This window comes from Dermacentor andersoni, chromosome 3 (assembly GCF_023375885.2).
Source record: "Dermacentor andersoni chromosome 3, qqDerAnde1_hic_scaffold, whole genome shotgun sequence".
Lineage (NCBI taxonomy): Eukaryota > Metazoa > Arthropoda > Arachnida > Ixodida > Ixodidae > Dermacentor > Dermacentor andersoni.
In genome coordinates, this window is record NC_092816.1 from 222,347,143 (window position 1) to 222,372,097 (window position 24,955).

Consider the following 24,955-nt stretch of genomic DNA (forward strand, 5'->3'; position numbering starts at 1 on the left):
ATACGTAACACCCAGCCAAGTTTCTTTCCCACTCATTGTACCTGATAACCAAAGATGCTCTTGACATTGTGAATTTACTCTTTTCCATTTGGCTCCCTGATGGATGAGCGTTCCGACTCCCCCTCCCTTTCTTTCCGACTTAGTTCTGTTGCACCCTTCCCAAACATATTTCTCAATAACTGGCGGCTCTTCTGAGTCTCTAAGGAGCGTTTCTGTAACCGCATACACCCCTATTTGTTCGCTATTTAACTGCTCGGTCTATGCCCACTTTTCCCTTTCTTCTGCCGCCCTGCATGTTTATGTAGCCTATTGCATGGCGAGCTCTCTTTCTTGCTTTCCTCCTTTTTCTGTTATCGACGGTGATGCTGCTCTGATGTTCCCCTAGGGGACCTTCTTCATTACTACCTACTCTGGCTTCCTGAGCGCCCGCGGGCCCCCTAAAAAAGTAACAGCGCGACCACCAAGTCGCCAGCCCACTTCTCGTGCCAGCCTTTAATTGAAGTGGATCCCGTCTCGTTTAAAACCACACCATCTCACTTCCGTTTCCTTCGACAACTTCCAAGCCTTTCTCTCGGCTCATTTTCCATATCGCCTCATTAGCAGCCACTAGGGCTCTTTGTACGTGACTGTCACGCACAGGCACTTCCGGCACCGTGCACACCAAGATCTGCACCTGTGGGGATAGCTCGCGCAAGTCGTCCACCCTCTTCGCCAAGCACTGGCCTAGCCCTGTCCCTTTCTTGTTTAGGAGGTCATTTAGCCCACCTACTACTATGACAAGGTTGCGCACGTGGGCATTTTCCGCGAGCTTTTCTTTTGCTCGCTGCATGACAGAACCCAGTGTCCGCCCTGGAAATCTCCCTACCGCCACTCTTTTATAGTCTTTCACCTTCTCTACAATTGCTTTTGAGCACCCAGCCAGGTTTCAGTCGCCGGCGATAATCACCATTTCACTCTCTCCTACCTCTTCCTGCTTCCCTTGGAGCATTGTCACCTGTGCCACTGCTTTTTCCGCGTGGCGGCTTCAAGGTAGGTGCCGCTCTTTCCAGCCAACTCTTCATCACGCTGCACGCATTCCACGTACTTTGCGGACACTCCCTCTCCTGTCGCGTCGGGTGTCTGCGTTCCATTGTCACGCATCGTTCACAATGGCGGCCCTGTTCAGCTTTTCCTCGGCTGCTTCAAGTCTCTTTTCAACTACCTTTCGTGCATCACGTTCGCTGTTTAGCTCATTTTTGAGCTCTTGCACCTGTTTGACAAGCTCTTCCTGGAAAGCCTCCATTTTCTGAAGCCTAGTATAGACATCACATTGTGTGCCGGTTGATTCGACGCCCTCTCCATTCTCATCCGTCTCCTCATCTGCCTTGAGGGACCCCGCGCACACTACCTGCTTTCCCGGCTTTCTCGCCATGTATTGCACGGCTTTTTGCAAGTAATAGAATACTATAATAATGCTACTACTGATGCAAATACTATAATACTATATCAATGCAGAGCACGTGCCTTTTAGCAAAAACCGATACGCACAGGATCGAAATCCTGAAAATGCCGAAAGCAACACTCACCCCTGTTTCAAAAGCAATCAATGCCGCGGAGACCGAAGGTATGACACGCTCTCGCACACGCTCAACCACGCGGCCACGCTATCACTTTTCTACCAAAACACACACAGTAAAACCACTAGTAGCTATTAGTCTTGCCACTTCCAAGCTACCATTGAAAGACTACAAACACTCAACATCCCACCCGGCTGCACGTGTACAAGCACGTGGCGTGAAAGGACGCTCTAACCATCCTGCAAAACCAAATGTACGCGAAACACACCCGCTCACCCGAAATACGAGAGACAAAGAAAAAAAAAGAAAGCGAAAACCACCCAATTACTATATAAAGGCAAAAAAATCAGCAAATCAAGAACAGAAGCAAGCTCAAAGCATGCACAAAAACTTATTATGTCGTCGCCGCCACGGAGCCCTGAAAAGCACGTCCATTCGCCAAAAATCCTGCCTCTTCGCAATGCTGACCGCAGCGCCACTGCGGTGGCGGCATGAATCGAAGGAGCGCGCTTTTGCCGCGCACATACGGGCGTTGGCGCCGCCTCTACTTGCAGCCACCATAGCTCGGCGGCGGGGACTTACGGAGTCGACATCTGTCGGAAGCGCCTCGTTTGCGTAGTACGAGGGATAACGCAGCGCGCTCCTGATCTATCGCCGCCCAATAAGAACACGCGGGAGCCCTTCTGGTTATTTCTGTAAGAAGTAACGCAAGTTTTTCTTTTTTTTTTTTGTTGCCAAAATAATAATCACCGGCAAACAAAAAGCACAGAATAGTTTACAGACACTCTCTTTACCGAATAATTGCAGCGAACGCCACTGCGCGCGGTCGCCGCGATGGAGTCCCCCGAACCGGATTCTTGCTTGAAAGGCAGGCAATCGCTGAGAGCCAACAACGGGAAATATGTTCTTATAGAGGGCTGTCTGTGTAACCGAATGGAGCATAACAGAATGAAGCTTCAATGCAGCGACCGCACGGGTTCGCAGCGACCGACTGCGCGTCTGCATGTCCGCGCACAATGTTTCACTTTCGCAGCGAGCGCGTTGGCTCACCGTGCCGTGAGCTTTAGGCCTCAGCATACGAGCGCTTGACTTTACGCAAGCAGCCATTGTTGCGTGGACGCTATCAGAGCTGTTCAAAAATAATTTCGTTATAACTATAGGGACTTCGACGCCAACGACGGCAACTTGTGATGTGGCTTCGCGGTGATTCAGTCTTTTTTTTTTTTTCTAATGTCGTGGACGTTTCAATATAATTATTTCTCAAGTTGCCTCGCACTGTAAGTTTATCCGTCTTCTCAGCGAGCAATTACCTGATGGTTTCTCTTAAGGCCTTAACCTCGGGTCGAACTCCTTCAGGCGACGACACGGCGTCACAGACGATTCGTTACGATTCCTCTCTTTTACTCGAGCCAGCATTCCCGCGACTTTCGTTCCCTTTCGATAAAGTAGCAGCTAATTATCCCTGATAAAAGCCTAAATTCACCTATTTTTCCCTGAGTATTTCCAGAATATTCAAGATCCCTGAGAATTCCCGGTTTTCCCGGTTCGCAGACACCCTGACCATTTCTTCTGCATTCGCAGCGTATACCTATGTTGTAATGGGAACCTAAATAAAGCGGCATTAACTATGCGTCGCATGGCTTTTACTCCTTTCACCTTTGGTATTTTCATTTTACTTAGTCATGAGCATGCCCGCAACTCGATATCTCATCAAGTCCAGTGTCCTTGCGCAGCTGCAAGTAGCTTGGAGAATGTTTAGCACAGCGGCTGAATTTGCATATTGAGGTCATTGATCATAATTCCTTATATGGGTGGCCACGGCGGTGCGCATTAAAGCAAGCAAAATACGCTGTATTTGGCACGCTCCTTCTTTTCGGCATTTGATTGTTTCAAGCTTCCAGCTCTAAGAGTTGTTTATTACCTTGAAAACGCGCTGCCGTCTGCTCGTCTATTGGTTCTCTCAAGAACACCGCCTGGCCAAGTCAGGAATTGGTCGCCGCTTCAAGTCCTAAACGCGACCGATTTGCGCGCATACTGTGGAGTTTGCCTTCGCAGGGGATCACAGTGCCTCCGGGGAACACTTCGTGGCACGGTTCGCGCTCTTCTCTCTGCGCCACTGTACCGGCCCGTGCCTTAGTGCAAAGTGTGTGACGAAAGGCCTCTCACGTGGAGTCTGTGGCGCCGTCATGATGTCCTGCACCGACTAGAGCAAGGTCTTCTGCTCTCTCTTCTGTTTCCGCAGGCTCCGTTGCGTTCCACTGCGAACGAAAAGACACAATTATTTACATGCCATTGTCTGTCCGAAAGCTTGTAGCACATGCCTTATGCTACAGTGTGATCCGGTACGGGATATCTACATATGGTCATGGCGCTCAACATTTGGTAAACCGGGTCAACTCCGTCCTTCGTGGCATTCTGAAGCATGTTGCTTATGATGTCTCCCCCAAATCTGATGTGTCCAAACTTTGTCCTTACCCGATTTCAATTCTTTGCTGCTAGAAACTGTTATCTTAAAGCATTTTTGGATAAGTCAGTATAAAATTCCGTATGTGCCTGTTCGTTCCCCGAGACCAAAGAATCCTTACGTTACACCCCGCTGTAAGACGAGATGTGGTCGAAGACTCCGTAACTATTATGTCCCAGCAATGTTTAATTTACTCCCTCAAAGCATGCAAGATGTGAAAACGAAATATGGTCTTAGAAAGGCTCTTAGACACTTTAATGCGTGATGGGAAGCCTGTCATTTGTGTTTTTTTTTCTCACTGTTGCCTAATGTGTTTCTGATGGCTCTGTCGCTGTCTGCCAGGCACTGCCGTTCAAGCCCACTGTGGCTTTGGCAGGCCCGATTTCTTCCACTGTAATGATTCTCAAGTCATCAATAAAGTATTATTATTATTATTATTATTATTGCATGCAGCCATGCATACAGGGTGTCCCACGTAACTTGAGCCAAACTTTAAAAGTATGCAAATGCCACGTGGTTAGACAGAACTAAGGTAATTATATGTGCCATCGCTTAGAGACAATCAGATTACTTTTTTAATTCCACTTAATTAGATAATCAGTCTTAATTAATTAATCAAGTTCTCAAATATTATAATTGGAAGAAAAGTGGGAACGAGATAATTGTAGAGCAACGTGAAAAACTCCCGATGCTGCTTTCTCTTGCTCGATACGTGCTGCATAAAAGTGTTTTTCCGAGCGTGAACGAAGCCCGCAAATACATGCAACATTGCCGCGCGACTGGCCGCTCGGCGAACTTTGTGAGTATTCGCGGGCATCTTCATATTCACATAAATAATGCAGATATATTTAGTAAGCTGTAAACTAATCCATTATGCATCTCGGCGGTGCATTCTTATGCATATATGTTAAATAGCACGGAAATTATGTATATGACGTAATTGTCCCCTTATGTAATGTCCCTGAAGGGACCCTTAAGGGAATAATAAATGATGATGATGACGATGAATAGTTCTGCGGAAACCCGCAAGATGGAGAGAAGTAATTAATAAAGGGGAAAGTCAGACATCCACCCGTTCGTAGCAATTGCTACAAAGGAAACCCATACGGGTTCCTCGAGAGAAAAGCCTCACAGTTGAAGAAAAATTCGTCCTGGTATGGGACTCGAACCCGGGACCACCGCCTTTCCGGGGCAGCCGCTCTACCGTCTGAGCTAACCAAGTGGCTAGCAGATCGGTAGCGCGAAGTCGAAATTTGTCAACAACTGGAAGCAAAGGCAAGAGTTTGACGTAATGGTTCTGCGGAAACCCGAAAGATGGAGAGAAGTAATTAATAAAGGAAAAATCAGACATCCACCCGTTCGTAGCAATTGCTACAAAGGAAACCCATACGGGTTCCTCGAGAAAAAAGCCTCGCAGTTGAAGAAAAAGTCGTTCTGGTCCGGGGCTTGGTTAGCTAAGACCGTAGAGCGGCTGCACCGGGAAGGCGGTGGTCCCGGGTTCGAGTCCCTGACCAGGACGAATTTTTCTGCAACTGCGAGGCTTTTCTCTCAAGGAACCTGTATGGGTTTCCTCTGTGCCAATTGCAACGAACGGGTGGATGTCTGATTTTCCCGTTATTAATATATATATATATATATATATATATATATATATATATATATATATATATATATGTCCACTGAAGGACGAAGGCCTCTCCCAGCGATCTCCAATTACCCCTGTCCTGCGCCAACCGATTCCTACTAGCACTCGAGAATTTACAAATTGCATCACTCCACCTTGTCTTCTGTCGTCCTTGATTGCGTTTCCATTGGTACCCTTTCTGTAACCCTAATAGTCTAACGGTCATCTAACCGACGCATTACATGGCCTACCCAGCTCTATTTTTTTCTCTTGATGTCAATTAGAAGATCGTCTATAGCCGTTCGCTATCTGATCCAAAGCGCTTGCCTTCTGTCTCGTAAGGTTATGAATAGCAATCTTCGTTCCATATATATATATATATATATATATATATATATATATATATATATAAGCATACCTTACAGGCCCCTAGACGCACTGTGCAAGGAGGGAGAGTACACTCAAATATTATACAATAATTAGAATACGTATATGAATACATATAAAAAAAATACAGTGTAAGAAATGCGCTAACGTGCAGTAGCGTGGTGTTAAAACTGAATGCTTTTAAACGCGAGAGGTCAGCGAACAAGAAATTTTCGCAAAGTAAAATATAACCAATAGAATTAGTGAGCATGCGGGACAATATTTGGCTTAATAAAACAGTATTTAAGGGGTAGTAGCACACTAATAACGGAAAACTCAAGAAAAAAATAACACGTTTGGTTATGTAGAGTTTGAAAATTTCGTCGTTAGAAGACGCCGGAATTTTTCCTGGTCAGTCTCATAAGCGATGGCGTTAGAAAGATTGTTTCAAAGGCGAATGGCTCTTGGAAGAGCGGAGTAGTTAAATGAATTAATCTTTCCATAGATGTACATGAAATTGAACTGATTGTACAGCCAGTGTGACCTGTAATGAGGGGTTTCAAGAGGCAGGACTGATGGTGCTCTATTATGGACATATTTATGAAATAATGATAGCAAGTCTATATCACGACGATCATGCAAGGGCTGTAGTGAGAGGTCGAGTTTAATTTGTGTTATGCTCTTGTTATAGTCGTAACAATGTGAGATAAAACGCGCAGCCCTATTCTAAATATACTCGAGTTTTTCGATCAAGTATTTTTGATGGGGAGACCAGACGGATGCGCAGTATCCAAGCTGAGGCCGAAAAAATGTTAGATAAGCTAGTTTACGAATTTCTTTAGCACAATTATGCAAGTGGCGTCTTGTGTATCCTAATGATATTGAAGCATTGGCGCATATTTATGCAATGTGCGTTGAGCACAAAAGAGTCAAAGTAAGGTTAACACCAAGATATTTATATTGATTATCATGCAAAAGAGTGATATAATTTACGTGATAAGGACACGTACATTTAGTATGCTTGCGGCTAAAAGAGATAATTCAACATTTAGAAACGTTAAGCTTCATTAGCTGAGTGTTACACCAAAGAGAAATAAGTTCTAGATCTTTTTCGAGGATTGCATGATCATCGGCACATTTCATGGAACGATAAAGAATGCAGTTGTGTGCAAAAATGCGCACGTGTGAAGAAATTTATTGGACCAGTCATTATTGTATATTAGAAATAGTAATAGCCCATGAATGCTGCCTTGCGGTTCACCTGAAGTAACGTGCGAAAGAGGAAAGGGAATATATATATATATATATATATATATATATATATATATATATATATATATATATATATATATATATATATATATATATGATTATGCCTGCCCGACATTCCTTGAGCGCACGAACACGTAGTTCTGATTGGTGAAGTACTACAATTCTTTCCCCAGGAAACTAAATTTCTTTAATTATGCCAATTTATTCAATGTCAGATGCTTTCCACACATTAGCCAGAGAATTTATGTTATATGAATCTGGCAATGCTTCCCTTGACTTAATTTGCACTGCGGATTGTACTGTGTTGAAAAATAGTTTGGAACACCGACTTTAGACGATGTGATTCGAAGTGTAATGTACATAGCCCACATTCTCAAACACTACTCACTCTTGAAGACATACGAACGTGTACACAAAAAACCGAATATCGTAGGGGAACAAAAGAGCATCTCACTATTCTAATCTTACGCCCTTTACACATAGGTCACACTCTGCTGTTCTAGACCAATCAGATTAATAATTAGCCCACATTTTGGCATCGGGAGTTGGACAAGTATTACATGTGGTGTGAATTATTTCTCCCCCAGCGCCGGCAATACTAATAATAATAATAATAATAATAATAATAATAATAATAATAAATTATTTCTCACTAGTCAGTTTAGGTTTCTATCACCGACGTCTCGATAACACGGAGTTCATCATTCTGCAGCGGAGCGGTTATTGCGACAAAAATCTGCTAGGAAACGTCACATTCAGTGTGTCAATGCCAAAAGTACAATTCTTTAAATACTCAGCGACTATATGCGGAGCAAAACAGTTCTTTGCAATGTTAAACCGCACTAGAAACGCCTCGTGATAAAGTGTCTCAGATGTAGTTGCGATAGAACTCCTGGTGAATAGCTGTATTTTTTTTCTTCCTAAATAGGCGCCGGCAGATCAGCAGCGAATGCTCCCGTTGTGACGACGATGACGCACAGAGGGAAGAACATGCCAAGAATCGGGCGGCACGAGGTTGCGCGAGAGAAGCATATTCTATATGAAACGAAAAAATGGTATGACCGGAAAAACAAGTATATTACGCAAAAAAAAACAGCAGTAAGACTACAGAGAATATAGCAAGCTGAACTTCTTGCTTCGCTTTAAAAATCAAACACAGCACAACAAACATCCACGTTACCTGTGCCGAAGCGCCGAACGACTACAGGAATATTTATTACCAGCCCAATCTGGCAAAGTGGAGCTTCGAGTAACAACGAGAGGCGTTGTCTGCAGACAACGCCGTCTTCGTCTTGTTGTTTTCTCAGGAATACGTGCATACAGGGCGCGATTCGTCGAGCCGTGCAGGGTGCGAAATATCACAGAAACTCCCTAGCGCCAAAGCTGCCCGCTGCCGCAGACTTGTGGATACCAAGATTCGTTCAGCCATGCCCGCTAAGTGCACCTACCGCCTCGTGTTAAATTGATTTTCCTTAATCTACGCACAGCAACACTCCAAGTTATGACCACATGGCTGCATAAAAGCATTCCTCTCATACGGAACAGCTACGATCAGCATAAACGATGCCCGCACAAATACCTTCCAAGTCCCCAATAAGCGCACACCGCAGGAATCAGCAATATCACCGTTGCTATGTAACATAGCCATGATCGGACTTGCCACAAAATCAGAGAACATCCCGGACATCAGACATGCGATGTACGCGGATGGCATTGCCATTTGGACCGCCCTGGCGGAAAAGGAGGCGTAACTACAAGAAGACGCCTACTGCGTCGAACAGTATATTAAAAGAAAGAGGCGTACAAGGGACAACAGAGAAATCCGAGCAACTCAGAGTCTGGACACACAAACTGAACAGGGCGGTACCCACGGACAGAAGCCTCAGCGTGTACCTCGAGGGCAAGGAGATACGCGAGGGGACCATGATATAAGGTTGCTGGGGATGTGGCGACAGCTTAACCAACGCAGTACGCACACCCAGAAGCTCCTCAAAAATACGACGCTACAGGTTACCAGGATGAGAATCGCCACTCGTCGGACTGCGGGGACAGGACACCTTTAAGCTACCGCAGGCCTCAGGAGCGAAGAGAGGGCGACCCGAATCGACGCCAGAAGTGCGAGCGGTGGCTTCGCGTGACAGGGCCAGGCACGGTCTTCATTTTCTTCTCATGCGGGCGTGCGCTATCCGGGTTCTCTAGGCACCGCCCCAGGAAGGGCGCTACAGGGCCCCCCCTGCCTAGACTGGAAGTCGAAACCGTACTGAAGGCCGGCACTCTAGCACGAGGTCAGGCGCTGGTGCGACGCTTTCCATCGCGGTCTCCGCTTAAGCCGGCTTAAGGCGGTCTAAGCTGACTCCCTCTTCACGGCCGTTCCATAGGAGCGTGGCGGTTTCCCGGGTGCGGTGGAGGACGCGCAATGGTCGGTCGTCGGCCGGGCTTAGCGGTGGTCGGACAGCGTCGCGGTGCACGAACATTGTATTGTAGCGCGAAGGACGGGGCGGAGTGGGCCGGAGGTTTTAACACAGTCCAGGAGGCGTAGTAGGAATTCTTGTGGCTGGCCTGGTAGTTGCATTGATGTGAAGAAGTCTCCGTGGAGACAACTACCATACACCAGCTCTGTTGCTAAGCGCTGTAGGTTTGCGCAGAGGACGGCCCTTAAACCGAGGAGCACAAGGAGCAAGGCGTCAACCCAGGTGGCGCAATCGAGGCGGGTAGCCAGGCGGCCTTCGGTTACCGGTGAAGACGCTCCACCATGCCGTTGGCGCACGGGTGATGCGCATTGGTACGGCAATGTCTGGCGCACAGGATGCGATTAAGGCAAGCTAACAGGGAGGACTCAAATTGGCATCCACTGTCTGTTGCCACGGTGCCAGGACAACCAAATCGAGATACCCAAGTAGAAATGAAAGCGCTGATGTCATGAATGGGAACAGCCTCCGGCCAGCGTGTGAAACGGTACACCATATAACGATAACCTTGAGACACGGGTAGAGTGCCCACGATGTCCAGATGAAGATGGTGAAAGGAAGGCTTGGGGAGGCATCTTGGTGTGACGGGATACCTCTGCCGTCTGGCAGGACAGACACGTGCGCGTCCAAGCGCGCACATTCCAGGCCAGCATAGCGCTGGGTGAGAAGGCGCTGAGTAGCCCGAATACCTCGGTGACGTACGTCGTGTACAGAGTGAAAAATTGTGCAACGTAATGAAGCCGGAACAAAAGGGCGGGGAAGGTCTGCTGACACATCGCACCACAGGGGCTCAGGCAAGCATGGATGGGGCTCAAACCGCGGTCGGCGAGAGTCTCCCGAAAAGTGACGAGATCTCTGTCATTGTGCTGTGCGGAAAAGAATGCAGCCCAGTCGATGGTTGGAGACGGAAGGTAAACCGCGGCTATGCGAGAAAGGAAATCAGCGGCGGTGCTGTCGGCACCTTTTACGTGGCGGATGTCGGTTGTAAATTCCGAAATATAAGCGAGATAGCGTAGTTTGCCTGACACGTACTTCGACGAGTTGGTGTGAAAAGCATACGCCAGTGACTTATGATTGGTCAGCATGTAAAACTGGCATCCTTCCAGAAAATGTCGAAAGTGCTATAGCGCAGTGTAGATGGCAAGTAGCTCTCGGCAAAAAATGCTATAGCGGGTCTCAGCAGGAAATACCTTCCGAGAGTAAAAAGACAAAGGTCTCCACTCGGATTTAACGCAATAAGACGGCTCCAATGACACGCTGGAGGCATCCATCGTCAACTGAGTAGGGGCGTTGCTGCACGGATGGATAAGAAGCCCGGCGTTCGCGAGTGCTTCCTTGGCAGAAGTAAAGGTGCCCTGGACTTCTGATGACCATGAAATGGCAGAGGACGACGGTTGCCCGAAGGAGGTCGGCGGGCGGGCGAAACAGCTCCGCACAGTGCGGTGTAAAGCACCTCGAAAAATTCACAAGCCCCAGAAATTGGCGCAACTGGCGCGGTGTTATGGGCTGGGTATAATCCTGCATGGTCATTACGTGGGACGGGAGCGGGCGTATACCTTCGATGATATGTGATGGCCGGAAAGCTCGAGCTGAGATGCACCGAAAACATATTTGGAGGCGTTCACAACCAGGCCGTACTGCGGTAGACGTTGGAACAACGCACGTAGATGGTACGTATGATCATCAGGCGTAGAACTGGCAATGAGGACATCATCAACATACTCGAACACAATATGGAGGCCCCTCGTGATCTCAGCGATGAACCGATGGAAAGTCTGAGCCGAACTGCAGAGCCCAAAAGGCATCCAAAGCAAAGGGCATCGTGATGGCGGTCTTAGATGTGTCGGCGGGTTCGATGGTAATTTGGTGGTACGCCTTAACCAGGTCCACTTTGCTAAAGATGGCGCAACAGCCGAGGCGCGATGTAAAGTTTTGGATGTGAGATAGGTGTCGTGGACAGCCTTGGTGTTCAACGCTCTATAGTCTCCACAGCCAGTCACCGGGATCGCGCTTGGGCACTAGATGCAGCGGAGAAGCCCGCGCGCTGTACGACAGGCGTATAATGCCGAGCTGCAGCAAGTGGTCGAACTCCTGTTCGGCAATAGTTAGACGGTTTCATAACAAGCGGCGCGGTCGAGCGGCTGCTGGTGGACAACGGGGGACAACGTGGTGGCCTGAGTGAGGTTCCATGGCTTTGTAAACTCCGGAAAATACGTCAAGATTTTTTCCGAACAAGGACGAATGTATCAGCGTGCGGATGCCAATGGGAGCAAGGTCGGACAGGACTCCAGAGATGGAGGGACGAGTCAGACCATCTGTGAGGCGACGACGATGCACCGCACGCTGACGTCCATGTCGAAGTATGAGAGGAAGTCCGAGCCGATGATCGGGTGAATCACGTCTGCGATGACGAAGGCCAATCGAAAGGTGCGGTGAAGGCCGAAGTCGAGAGTGAGCGACCGGAGCCCGTACATCGTTATACACGGCTGGCAGCACGAAGCGACTGCCCTGATGACCTGGAACGATCAGCTTTAGTCGGGGACCACGCTGATTTCCTCACCCATGTCTATAAAGAGTCGGGCGCCGGATAACTTGTCGGTTACCAGAAAAAGGCGGCTGGGAGACCAAGCGAGACCACACGCCGCCGTCAGTGATCCTGGTGGGCGTTTCCCGGCCATGAACAGTGAGGTGTGCAGTTCGTGGCTCGGCGTTGGAAACGCCGGCTGTGTCAGCGGAGATCCGGAGGGATGAGACTGCGAGCTTCACGTGTACGCGGAAGAGCGCGTTGACCAAGGCGAACGGGTCCCCTGGCGAGTGGGGAGGCTCTGAAACGCGGCGATTGACGTGGCGAGCTCATCACTGCGGGCTTCAAGGCGTGAAATCGTCGGGTCTCTAGGCGGTAACACAGTAGTGATGGACGGAGAGGTCGAACCTGATCGGCGAGCTCCACCAGGCGGTCGAGGGCGACGTCGCCGGCCGGCGCGAGGACGAGGCGAGTGGGCCGGGAAGGGCGTTGGAGGAAAAGCTCTAGAAGCAACGCTCAGTGGGTGGGGAGGTCGCTGAAAATCTGCCGCATCCGGCGCGGCAGTTGCGAGGGGCGCCGGTCGCCAAGGTCTTCCTCGGTGAGGAGCTGCTGGAGGCGAGTGCGTTCCAACAGCATGAATCTCTGCAGCACCTTGGTGTTGAGGTGCTGATATAGTGTAGCGCCGGGGGGGCGGAGAGAACGTCCGAGAGCTCGTAGGCAACATCAGGAGGCAGGATGAGGCGACGTGGTAGTAGCGCGTCGTTTCCTAGGTGATACTGTAGAGGCAGAAATGCAACTCGATCTGGTGAAACCAATCTTGCCGGCTCTGGGGCCAAAAGGGTGGGAGGCGAAGCTTCAGCGATGAGACGTCCTGCAAAAGTGAGTCCTGTTCCGTGGAGGGTTCGGGCGGGTCAATCATTGTGTTCGTCCTAGCTCACCACTTGTAGGCTTATGCCTCATGGAGCGAACGGAAGAGGCAGCTGATCCGTATCGACGTCGGAATAGAACTACGAGCCATCGCTTTGCGTGCCATGGCCAAGCGCCCTCTTTATTTTCTTCTCATGCGGGCGCGAGCTATCCGGTTTCTGGGCGTCGCTCGAGGGAGGGCGCTACACTAGTAAGAACCCTAGTCATCAGCAGGGTCTTGTATAGTGTACCGTACCAATGGCTGAATTTTCATGAAGAGAAACAAGCAGAAGTAATCATTCGGAAAGCGTACAAGACGGCATTGAAACTCCCAATCAGTACGCCTACAGCGAAACTCCTTGTCTTGGATGGGTACAATACCTTACAGGAACATCGGAAAGCTCAGATCCAGCCACAAAAAGAAAGAGAGAGAGAGAGAGTCAGGCAGAGAGCAAGGATAGGAGAGGCCGGGAGGTCAACCAGACGAGCACTCGGTTTACTACCCTACACTGTGGGTGGGGGAAAGACGAATAGAAAGATGAAAAAGGGGGAGAGTAAGCACTGAGTGCGTGTGGAAGGGACACTATACACAGGAACACTATAAACGGTTTCTTAAGCCGGTGCACTTCAAGTATTGTAGTAGTGCACGAATCGCTTTTCGTGCCAGTGACGGGTGTGGCCACGGTCAGAATATCTTTGACTCGGTGAGTGGTCTTGATTCTAGTCGCCGTAAAGTTGTCCACAGAGAGAGGCGTTGTACATCGTAGCGAGGGCAGGTACACAATACACAAAAAGAAAGACTCGTGGAAAAACCAACGGGCCGAGCACTTCACAAACGCCTTGGCTATACTGAACAAATTAAGACAATGGCAGCAACAGCTGACATAACGGATGAAATTCGCAGACAACTCAGAGTGAACCCGATATAGAAGAACATGGATCCGAATTTGCACGAAGGCAGGCGGGCGTCACTTGCAGATTACACCCAACCCACGTAATCTGCCAAAAGCGACGTAGTGTACGTAGGCGCAGCCACGCAACATCCCAGACAAGGACGCAGAGTCGCCACCGTCATCAGCGCAAACCTTCGTGAAATCACTCAGTAAGCCAAATCACCTTGACTGAAGCTGAGGAGCTAGATGTCGCTCTAGCAGCGGCTCAGGGCTTCGGAACCGGCAAGTATATAGCCCTTCTAATTGATTCGCAAAACGCCTGCCAGCATTTCCTGAATTGCAGAATAAGCCACCACTCCGTGAGACGACAGGCGGCGTTAAACACCACAAAACACAACCACAGCCGATTCAACAGAAGAGTCTGTGGGTGCCGGGAGATGCAGGTATAGCGGGGAGCGAAGAATCTCGGGGGGTATGCAATCCGAGCACCCGAAGAATCCACAGTCGACAGCCCACCGGCTCTTCCAAATGAATACTCAGCCTTATTGGCGCACTACAGGGGTACCAGGATACGATATCCTCCCTCACATAAATCACTCACGAGGGCGGAAGCAATTGATTGGAGACAGCTTCAGACAGGAACATTGCTCAACATAAACCTACTTAGTAAAATGCACCCCACCAGATACGTAGCTGACTACCCGGGGTGCTGTCAAAAGTCCACCTAGTATCACACCACACGGGAATGCCAACTGATAACAGCAGTCCCCAAATTCGCAAATCCAAGTGCCGGGCAATGAGAGGCGCAGCTGGCCAGCCATCCTGCGAGGACCATATCGGTCTCGTGCAGCGAGACCGGCAGCTCAGGCTGTTGGAGTACTGGACAAAGGGCCCCACCCGTACTAAACAAACTCAAGAGTGTCCAGAAGACCCTGATGGACAAGAGGCCCGGTAAATAAATGTTTTCGATGGTGCTGAAGACACGCGCAGGCTGGCGCTAAGATTCACCGGCGCTCCGAGCACATGCTCACGCATGTCCTTTCAAAGCCTCACAAACAAAATCCATGTAGTATCCATCATTCCCATTCTGGCGAAATCGCCCTGCTTGCAACTCCAGTAGGGTGGATGGATGGTTTCTATGAGCGTAACCTTTGGAACGGGGCGGTGGGTTGCTCTACCAAGCTCTTGTTATTATATCGCCTAATGTCCTAACTATGTTTTAAAGAAAAGGAAGAAAAAGAAACGAAGAAGAACCCACGAAGTAGTAGTAGTAGTAGCAGTAGAAGTTGTAGTAGTAGTAGTAGTAGTAGTAGTAGTAATAGTAGTAGTAGTAGTAGTAGTAGTAGTAGTAGTAGTATGAGACTTTTATTCAGCCCCAAATTACAGGCCGAGCATATCGACCGCCTGGGTGGCCAGTCGACGCTGTTCTTCTTCACCTTGAGCGCCAAGCCAGTCGAGCCAGGTGGTGATGGAAAGTGAAGGGGGAGGATAGGAACTGGATTGCTGAGCAGTCAGACAGTAGATAGGCAATGGGATAGGTCTGCATAAGTAGAGGGGCAGTTGGGACAGGAGGGTCGGAGCGATAGCGATAGAGAAAGAGGCGGGAAGGGGTAACCAGTGCATTCATTTGGATGTGTCGCAGAAGGCGAGCCTCCGGCAGTGAGTGATGGATCAGGAGTAGGGTAGAGGCGCTTGTCGAGACGGAGCTGGAGGTAAACTTCCTTAATAGTGCGGCGCAGGGAGAGCCCCCCAGAACCCTCCGAGGGCCTGAACCAGGGGATAAACGGTGCCCGGTTAAAAGCGTCACGGGCCACCTCATTGCCGTCAATCCCCGAATGCTCAGGGACCCAGCGGAGGAAAACGGTGGAAGGTTGCAGTGCGGAGACCGCTTGTTCGACCTCCTGTTGGAGTAAATGGGGTAGGGTGTGCTTCTGTATGTGGTGAATGGCGACTTGGGAGTCGGTGTATATCGTGTACTGTGGGAGCGAGGAAAGGGAGGGAAATGATTGTAGGGCATGTACAATGGCAAGGACCTCGAGAGAGAGTGCATCCGGAGGGTGTAGGTACGGCCCATTCGTGTGAGTTTCAGGTGCTCGGAGGTGGGGATGGTAGATAGCGTAGCCACAGGAACCTCGAGGAGCTATGTAAGAGGCATCCGTGTAGGCATCCCTGGGTGGTAAAGAGGGGGAAATGATGCTGCGCGGCCGCGTGACGACGGCCGGCATGCAGGACAGGGTACATATTGGACTGGAGGGGGAGGATGCGAGCCCTGGTGGATTTTGGATAGGTAAAGGTGGAAACGGGAATGGGAGAGATAACCGTGTGAGCCAGTAACCACTGACCCTGACGAGTAAGAGAAAGCCGGGCAAGATGGGAGTCACGGTAGAGTGAGAGAAGAGAACGAAGAGGATGGAAGAGCCATGTGGCAAAGAGCTTAGCAGTAGAGGTGGTGATAGGGAGGTTGAGACCTGCTTTGTAGAAACCCACAAGGGCGGTCGAGGGTGTTAAGCTGAGTGCGAGTGAAGGAAACGTAAGGTACAAAGTACAGGAACTTGAGGGCGAGTGCATGGGCAAATCGGCACGCATGAGGCTCGTGGAGGCCCGAGCGCCGAGTGACCACGCGCCGCAGGAGGTGAGTTACTGAGTGACAGGTCCTGACAGCGTGGTGGAGGGCTCTCACATTCCCGTCACCAAACTCTCAGACCCTGGCAACAACCTGGCATGGGAGCAATAGTTCAGGATCGCCAGTCAGACTCTAGAGTCGTGAAGGAATACGTTTTCCTAGGTCGATTAGTCACAAGGGACCCTGATCATCATCAGCCTGTTTTTATGTCCACTGCAGGACGAAGACATCTACCTGTGATCTCTAATTACCCCTGCCCTGCGCCTACCGATTCCAACTACCGCCCGCGAATTTCCTAATTTCATCGCTCCACCTAGTCTTCTGTCGTCCTCGATTGCGTTTTCCTTCTCTTGGTACCCATTCTGTAACTCTAATCGTCCAATGGTTATCTAACGGGCGCATTACATGACCTGCCCAGCTCCATATTTTCCTTTTAACGTCAATTATAATATCGTCTATACCCGATTGCTCTCTGATCCAAACCGCTCTCTTTCTGTGTCTTAACATTATGCCTAGCCATCTTCGTTTCATCGCTCTTTGCGCGGTCCTTAACTTGTTCTCAAGCTTCTTTTTTGTCAGTCTCCAAGTCTGCCCCATATGTTGGTACTGGTAAAATACACTGCTTGTGCACCTTCCTTTTCAATGATAATGCCAGCCCCAGTCAGGAGCTGGCAATGTCTGCCGTATGCGATCCAATCCATTTTTATTCTTCTTTGAATTTCCTTTTCATGATCAGGGTTCCCCATGATTAATTGACCTAGGTAAACGTACTCCTTCACAAACTCTAGAGGCCGACTGGTGATCCTGAACTCTTGTTCCTGTGCGGCTCTTTATCATTATCTTTGTCTTCTGTGATATTATTCTTCAACCCCACTCTTAGACTCTCTCTGTTAAGGTCCTCAATCACTTGTTGTAACTCGTCTGCATTGTTGCGGAATATAACAATGTCATCGGCACACCGAAGGTTGCTGCGCAGTGAATAGCAGTGAATGTGCAGTGCTGCGCAGTGAATAGCATTGGAGAGATTGTGTCTCCCTGTCTGACCCCTTTCTTTATCTTCCTGCTTTTCTTGTGTAGATTTTCTTGTGTAGAACCTCTGTAGATATTTTCCAAGGTATTTACGTAAACGTTCTGTACTCCTTGATTACGTAATCCCGCTATGACTGTTGGTATCTCTACTGAATCAAATGTCTTTTCGTAATCTATGAAAGCCATATAGAGAGGCTTACTATATTACTATATATACTTACTATATATACTTATTATAAGAAAATTTATAGAAGAATAAAAATGGGTTGGAGCGTATGCGGCAGACATTGCCAGATCCTGCCTAGAAGATTAATATTATCATTAAAAAGAAAGGTGTACAATCAATGCATTCTACCGGTGCTGATGGGGCAGAAACTTGGAGGCTGACAAAGAAGCTCGACAAAGAAGTTAAGGGCCAGGCCAAGAGCGATGGAACGAATGTTAGGCGTAACGTCAAGAGACAGGAAGAGAGCGGTGTGGATCAGAGAGCAAACGTGGATAGCCGATATTCTAATTGACATTAAAGGGGTTGGGACACGAAATTTTGAGGCTATAAAAAGTATGCTGTAGGCTACTTCCGTATGCGAGGACACCCACAATGAAGTATTGGACGCTGCAAACATTTCAAATAACATTTCAAATAATTCAGCTCCAAAAAGTCAATAAAAGCTCCTTCTCGTAGTCGAGACCAATCGCTAGCGAGGCAGTTATGACGTCACAGCGGAGGAACGAAAATATAGACGTCATAGCACACTAGCACAAAAATGTGACGTATGATGAGTAGCAATGAAATGCCGATTACGTAGCCTGCTGAGCCGAGCGACCGAGCATAGCCTCCACTATGACCGAGCTACAGGCATATAGAAATCCTTTCTTAATGCAAAGAATGGGTTAACACAGGAGGAGAGAAGTGGACAACGCCGCACGGCGGCCACCGAACGGCAACCTGCGTGCGGCGAGTTGCCGTGCCGGTAATGTGGACGGGCCTTTCACGTTGAGTGTAACCGCACCAGGACGTGCGGCGTTCGTGTTGTCCGCTTCTCTCCTCTTGCGTCCGTGTCTGAACGCAATTGCCTCTTCTTTGCATTATGAATCCTAACCCGCTAGCTCAGCTTCCTGTCATTCTAAAAATCCTTTCTCTATGCTACAGGCTTCTAGAACAATAACCGAGCCAACTCTGGCTCCTGGCTAACCGACACATGCACAGCGCTGTCGCGGAGAGCAGTTGACGTAGCATGTGCCAAGAGAACACAGTTGACGTAGCATGACGTAGCTCGGAGCGGTCTCTCGATCGCTTGGCGTTTCTCAATGTGTAAAGGCCCGTCCACGTTACCGGCACGAAAATTCGCCGCACGCCGTTTGCCGTTCGCGGGTCCCCATGCGACAGCGGTTTTGCTCGCGAATTTCAAAGCTAAAGCTTACGACGCTTCGGAATAACCGACTCTCACAAGCCGCAATATTTTCTTACTGTTGTTGTCGCTCTTCGCAATAATTATAACAATCGCGACATGCACTTCGAATCGCCAGTTGTTTACCTCTGCTGGCAGAGCACGCGTATGCGCGAGCAGACGACGCAGCATAATTTTACGTCACTATTTTTGTGACCCACGTGAGCAAGCCGTGTTGCGTTTCCTCTCCTATGACGTCATAGCATCACCCGGAGCCACGGAGCAAGAAACATTTAGGAGTGGAAACTCTGCTATTTGCGGCGACCAGAAAAGGTCACAAGCCCGCGGAGCCGTTATCGTGCTGGCGGCGCCTGGCGGCCTGGAAAGAAATTACTGCCGTTGAGAGCGTGCCGGAGCCGCCTGCCCGGGCACTGCATTTTTTTTTTTCGCTGCAGCTTCTACGACGCGCCGCATGGCGCCGCCACTGTATGCGGCCCCGTCGGCGCATACAACAATTGTGACTTTATCTGGTCGCCCGCGCTCACTCGCGCTGACGGGAGTTTAACCTCCTAAATGTCTTACTCCGTGCCCGGAGCCCAGAAACCGAAGCCGCAATCGCTAGGTATAATAATGCTATTATTAAATTATTTATCGGGTATATATGAATCCCGCGGTGTGTATCGTGCTTCCTGAAGCAGTACGCAACGCTTGGATTGAAGAACGTATGAACGAAAATTTTCATTTCTCCAGCCCTTTAAGACAAATAAATGGAGCTGGATAGGTCATGTAATGCGTAGGTTAGATAACCGGTAGACAATTATGGTTAGAAAATGGGTGCCTATAGAAGGGAAGCTTATTGGAGGACGGCAGAACACAAGGTGGGGCATTGAAATTAAGACTTTCGCAGGCACTAGTTGGAATCGGTTGGCGCAAAACAGGGGTAATTGGAGATCTGCAACGGACATAACAGAGGCTGATGATGATGATGCTGATGATGAAAGTCTGACCCACTAGCAGACACTGGGACCACAGTCTCCTCGAGTAATTGTTGTATGAAGCTCCATGCTTGAAACGGTGAACTACTTTGCTGCAACGTTCCTAGATGGCGCCACTATCCCGTTAAACACGGTCATCCGGCATTACAGGCCAGATAAGTACGAAAAAGTGCCTCGAACTCAGCAAGTAAGCTTTGCTTCAAAAAGTTCACCAGTTTCGCACTAAGCGCGAAGCATTGAGAACGATTGTAGTGCCAAGTGTCACGCCGAAGCTCCTCGGACGGTGTTTAAACGATTCCCAGAGGCCGACGTGTTGGAGCGAGGCAGCACGCGAGACAACCGCTACTGCGCAGCAGAAACATTGCCCGGACAGCTACCAGGCGTCTGAGAACGCTGCCATGAAGGAGCCGTGGCACCAGCCGCGTTGCAGGTGTCGCACCTTGATGTAGTGATAGCGCTTGAGATGAAACCGACAGAAAACTGCTGGTGTGCTCAGAGCTGTTTAAGTTTACTGTCTTCCCGCTCTCATCACTGTATGCCGTCGACTGCGCAGCAGGAACGGTGCGCAAGGCGGCACGGCTGCCCCGGCATCACTGCATGGCCAATTGAACGGAGCGTGGCGGCGCTTCCCATTGGTTTCGCCGGTTTTTTTTTTGTTGTTGTTGTTGTTTTGCACACGAATGCGCTGGTTACCTCTGGAAGCATTCCACGCGCAGGCCTCACAAGGCCGCTCGATCAAAGCTCGCACCTGTGCGGGCGGCCGTGGTATTCGCCGTCGACAGCGCGACGACGCGAACGTGCTTCGAGTGCCCGTATAATTGCTATTGCAATAAAGACGCTTCCTAACACGCGTCGAGCTCTCAACTGCACATTTATTTATTTATTTATTTATTTATTTATTTATTTATTTATTTATTTATTTGTACAATACTGCAGGCCATAATGGGGGCCCAAGCAGGAGGGGCAGTATACATAAATATTTACATATGCCCGTATATATGTACATACACACATGAAAAGGAAATACAAAAGCAATGCAACATATGTAAGTATAAGAAGAAAACAAAAATGAAAGCGACGACTAAGAAGATTAAGAGAAGGTACACCGAAGGAAGACAACTTGACAAACAGAACAGTATCACACGCATATGTGAGCACTTGCAACCACTATCGAGAGAGGGAAAGAAAAAAAAACAAGTACCAGAAGTTGAACAAGCAACCATTGCGAAATACGGAAAATAATAGAATAAGCAAGATGTGGAAAGTATCAAACAATATTCACGTGCCGCAGAGAGCTCTCCACAGGCCAGTTACGAGCACCCTCGTGAGGTATCCTTCCAAGCGCCTCATCGCTAAAACCCATTACTCGTCGCATCGCCATTAGATGAGCGCCAGCAAGTGGATAAAAAGTTATCTTGCAGGTCGACGTCAATATGTATGTTTCAAAGATTACTCTTCGGATTGCGGCGATGTGCTATCTGGCGTCCCGCAAGGAGCCGTTTTAGCTACTATCCTCTTTCTTCTTTTTATCAATGATTTACACATTAATACTAACGCCACAGTAAGAATGTTTGCAGATGACTGTGTTATCTACAAGGAAAGAACATGTCGTGATGACCAGATAACCTTGAACAGTGCACTTGAATATATAACTCAATGGTGCCAAACGTGGCAGATGGTGATTAACTAAGAAAAAACAGTTTGTATGACAGTGACGAATAGAAGAGCGCCCATGAACTACCGTATTATTCATAAGGACAGATGTTAAAGAAGTAGTAGAGTATAAATATTTAGGCGTCATAATTTCATCAGATCTTAAATGGGACAAGCAGGTAACATATATTGTTAATAAATCACTGTCAGTTCTATACTCGTTAAGACGCTCGCTTAGATCCGCTTCAGTAGATACTAAACGCTTAGCGTACCTGTCCCTAGTTCGCTCTATACTGGTATATGGAATAGTATGTTGCTTTCCCTTCCGTAAGCAGTACATAGCAAAATTGGAGAGCGCACAAAGGAAACCGATTAGATTTATTTTTAATAGATATCGCCATCTTGACTCCCCACAGAACTATTAAGGCGAGTTGAACTTCCCACTATACAAAATCGAGCTCGACTACTTCGTCTTAAGTTTCTTTTCCTTCTTCTTAATGGCAGTATGAAAATCAAAGAGTGACTACTTGCTACAGACAGATACACGTAGTTCTCGAACAAAACACACCAAGCACTTAGCAGAATACAGATTTCACAACGACATATTCAGGTACTCCTTTTTTCCACATGCAATCCGTGAATGGAACATGTTGCCTGATGACGTTGTCACCTGCACATCACTCGGAACTTTTATCGCCAAGTTATCAAACAATGCTCTATAGCTACGATCTGCACGTAGGCGAGCTGCGTCGTACGATGGCATTCTGATTCACTTCTCAGTGTCTTGTATTCTGCCCTGATATAAATACCTGCTGAATCTTGTCTCTTGCGCATTGCACATCCAAAATATTTACATTTTCTTTCTTTGTTCTTCTGTGTGCTAAACCTTCCAACATGGCGTTTACTACCATTTTCCCCCGCTCCTGTTATAGAAATTGTATCATGATTATAGAGTTCATATGTACTGCCTTGTTGACCCAAACTTATCTATGTCCGCGCCTACTTGAACTGTTTTCTCTTGAATATGTATCCTGCTTCTTTCCTGCAACAGCCTCAAATGTGAGGCTAGCAGTATGCTCGAATAAATAAATAAATAAATAAATAAATAAATAAATAAATAAATAAATAAATAAATAAATAATCAACCTGCAGAATTATAGTGTGTCATTTTCTACGAAGCAGGCTATAGACATACAAGAGTCGGAGTAGCTAGAACACGTTGCCTCACCGGTTACTGGCGATGACATAACCGTGCCACCACGACGAAGCATGCTGGTTGGCTTAAGAAACGAAGCATTCGACGACTCAGAAGGTATAGCGGACGCCAACGTCCAGCTACTGTTGAAAAAAGGTATGTGCGTAGGACGAGGAACTGTTAAACTACGCAATGGGTGAGCTGATCTATTGCTGACGAACTTCGGAAGTGAATTTCAGCACGTCGCGAAGAACACAGCCATCGCCTTCCTGCACAGAGCTAATGCAGTCACAAATGCATGCAGCTTAGCGTCAAGGCCGCCTGCTGTCTAAACTACGCATGACGCCGTAACATCAGTTGCAATCAACCAAAGTCTCTCGCCAGCCCAGATAGAAATGATGGAGCACCTTATAAATCACTTCGCAGAATGTTTCTGTCATCAAGGGTACGGCGCACACCAATTGTTAAACACAGTATATAATAACAGAAGCGACCAGACCCGTGTACCAACATCCGTACCGAGTGTCACCGGTTGAATGAGAGGTCATAAAGTGTCGGGTGCAAGAGATGCTTGAGGACGATGTCATTCAGCCATCAAACAGCCCGTGGGTGTCGCCCGTAGTCCTTGTGAGAACAAAGGACAATAGATTGAGATTCTGTGTTGATTACCGGAAATTGAACAGTGTGACAAAGCGTGATGTATACCCCCTTCCCTGCATTGATGACACATTGTATCACCTACGACATGCAAAAATTTTCTCTTCATTAGATCTCAAGAGCGGATATTGGCAAATTGAAGTAGATGAAAGAGACCGTGAAAAAACTGCTTTCGTAAACCCAGACGCCCTGCATGAGTTCAAAGCGCTTCCATTCGGCCTCTGCTGTGCGCCGGCGGCATTGCACCGCATGATGGACAGTGTCATCTCGGGTCTCAAATGGCAGTCATGCTTAGTTTACCTAGACGACGTAGTGGTATTTTCGGCAACATTCGACCAGCATGTCCAGAGGCTGCGTTTAGTGCTCCAAGCCTTCCGCTCGGCAGGCCTAACCATTAAACCGGAAAAGTGCCAGTCTGGATTCCAAGAACTTCGTTTCCTAGGTCACGTAATTAGCGCGCAAAGTATTGGTCCGGATCCCGACAAGACTGCTGCTGTTGCATGATTTCCAAAGCCGACCAACACGAAGACAATACGGCGATTTTTGGGACTATGCGCTTATTACAGGCGATTTGTAGAAAACTTCTCGAAAATTGCTGAACCTCAAACGAAACTTACTAAAGAAGACGTACCCTTCATGTGGCATACTGAACAAGAGATTTCATTCAATGAATTAAAGGAACTGTTGCAAGCCCCACCGATCCTCGCCCACTTCGACGAGACAGCGGACACAGAAGTCCACACAGATGCAAGCAATCTCGGTCTCGGCGTGGTTTTAGTTCAGTGGCAAAATGGGGAAGAGAGAGTCATAGCGTGTGCTAGCCGCACTCTCTCGAAAGCTGAAACAAATTACTCTGCGACAGAAAAGGAGTATTTGACTGTCATATGGGCCATCAGCAAGTTCCGACCATACCTCTATGACAGGCCGTTCCGTGCAGTCAGCGATCACCATTCCCTTTGCTGGCTGGCAAATCTAAAGGACCCATCTGGACGACTTGCGAGATGGAGCCTCAGGCTCCAAGAATACGACATTACTGTTGTATACAGGTCTGGAAGAAAACATAACAATGCTGACTGTTTGTCCGGCTCACCAGTGGAGTCTACTCCTTCAGAAGAAGACGATTTCCCGTTTCTTACAGCAATGACAGCTTCAGAAATCGCCAAGCGTCAATGGGCCGACACAGAATTGCTCCTACACATCAAGCACCTCGAAGGATACGACGTCCAAGTCCCACGTATGTTTATGAGAGGTTTATCGTCATTTCGCCTCCGAGATAATGCGCTCTACAAGAGAAACATTAACGCAACCAGGAAATATTCTGACTCGTCGTACCGTCAGCCAT

General features: G+C 48.3%; 1 protein-coding gene across 4 annotated transcripts in view; it reads right to left on the reverse strand.

Moving 5' to 3' along the window:
- Positions 1–24,955, reverse strand: part of LOC126535791 (probable ATP-dependent DNA helicase HFM1) — a 266,705-nt gene that overhangs the window by 38,799 nt on the left and 202,951 nt on the right. For all 4 annotated transcript variants that reach the window (XM_072287418.1, XM_055073057.2, XM_072287419.1 and 1 more), the window contains one exon: positions 3,723–3,814. In XM_072287418.1, coding sequence (XP_072143519.1) covers positions 3,723–3,814 — 92 coding nt within the window. The remainder of the gene's footprint in view (positions 1–3,722; positions 3,815–24,955) is intronic.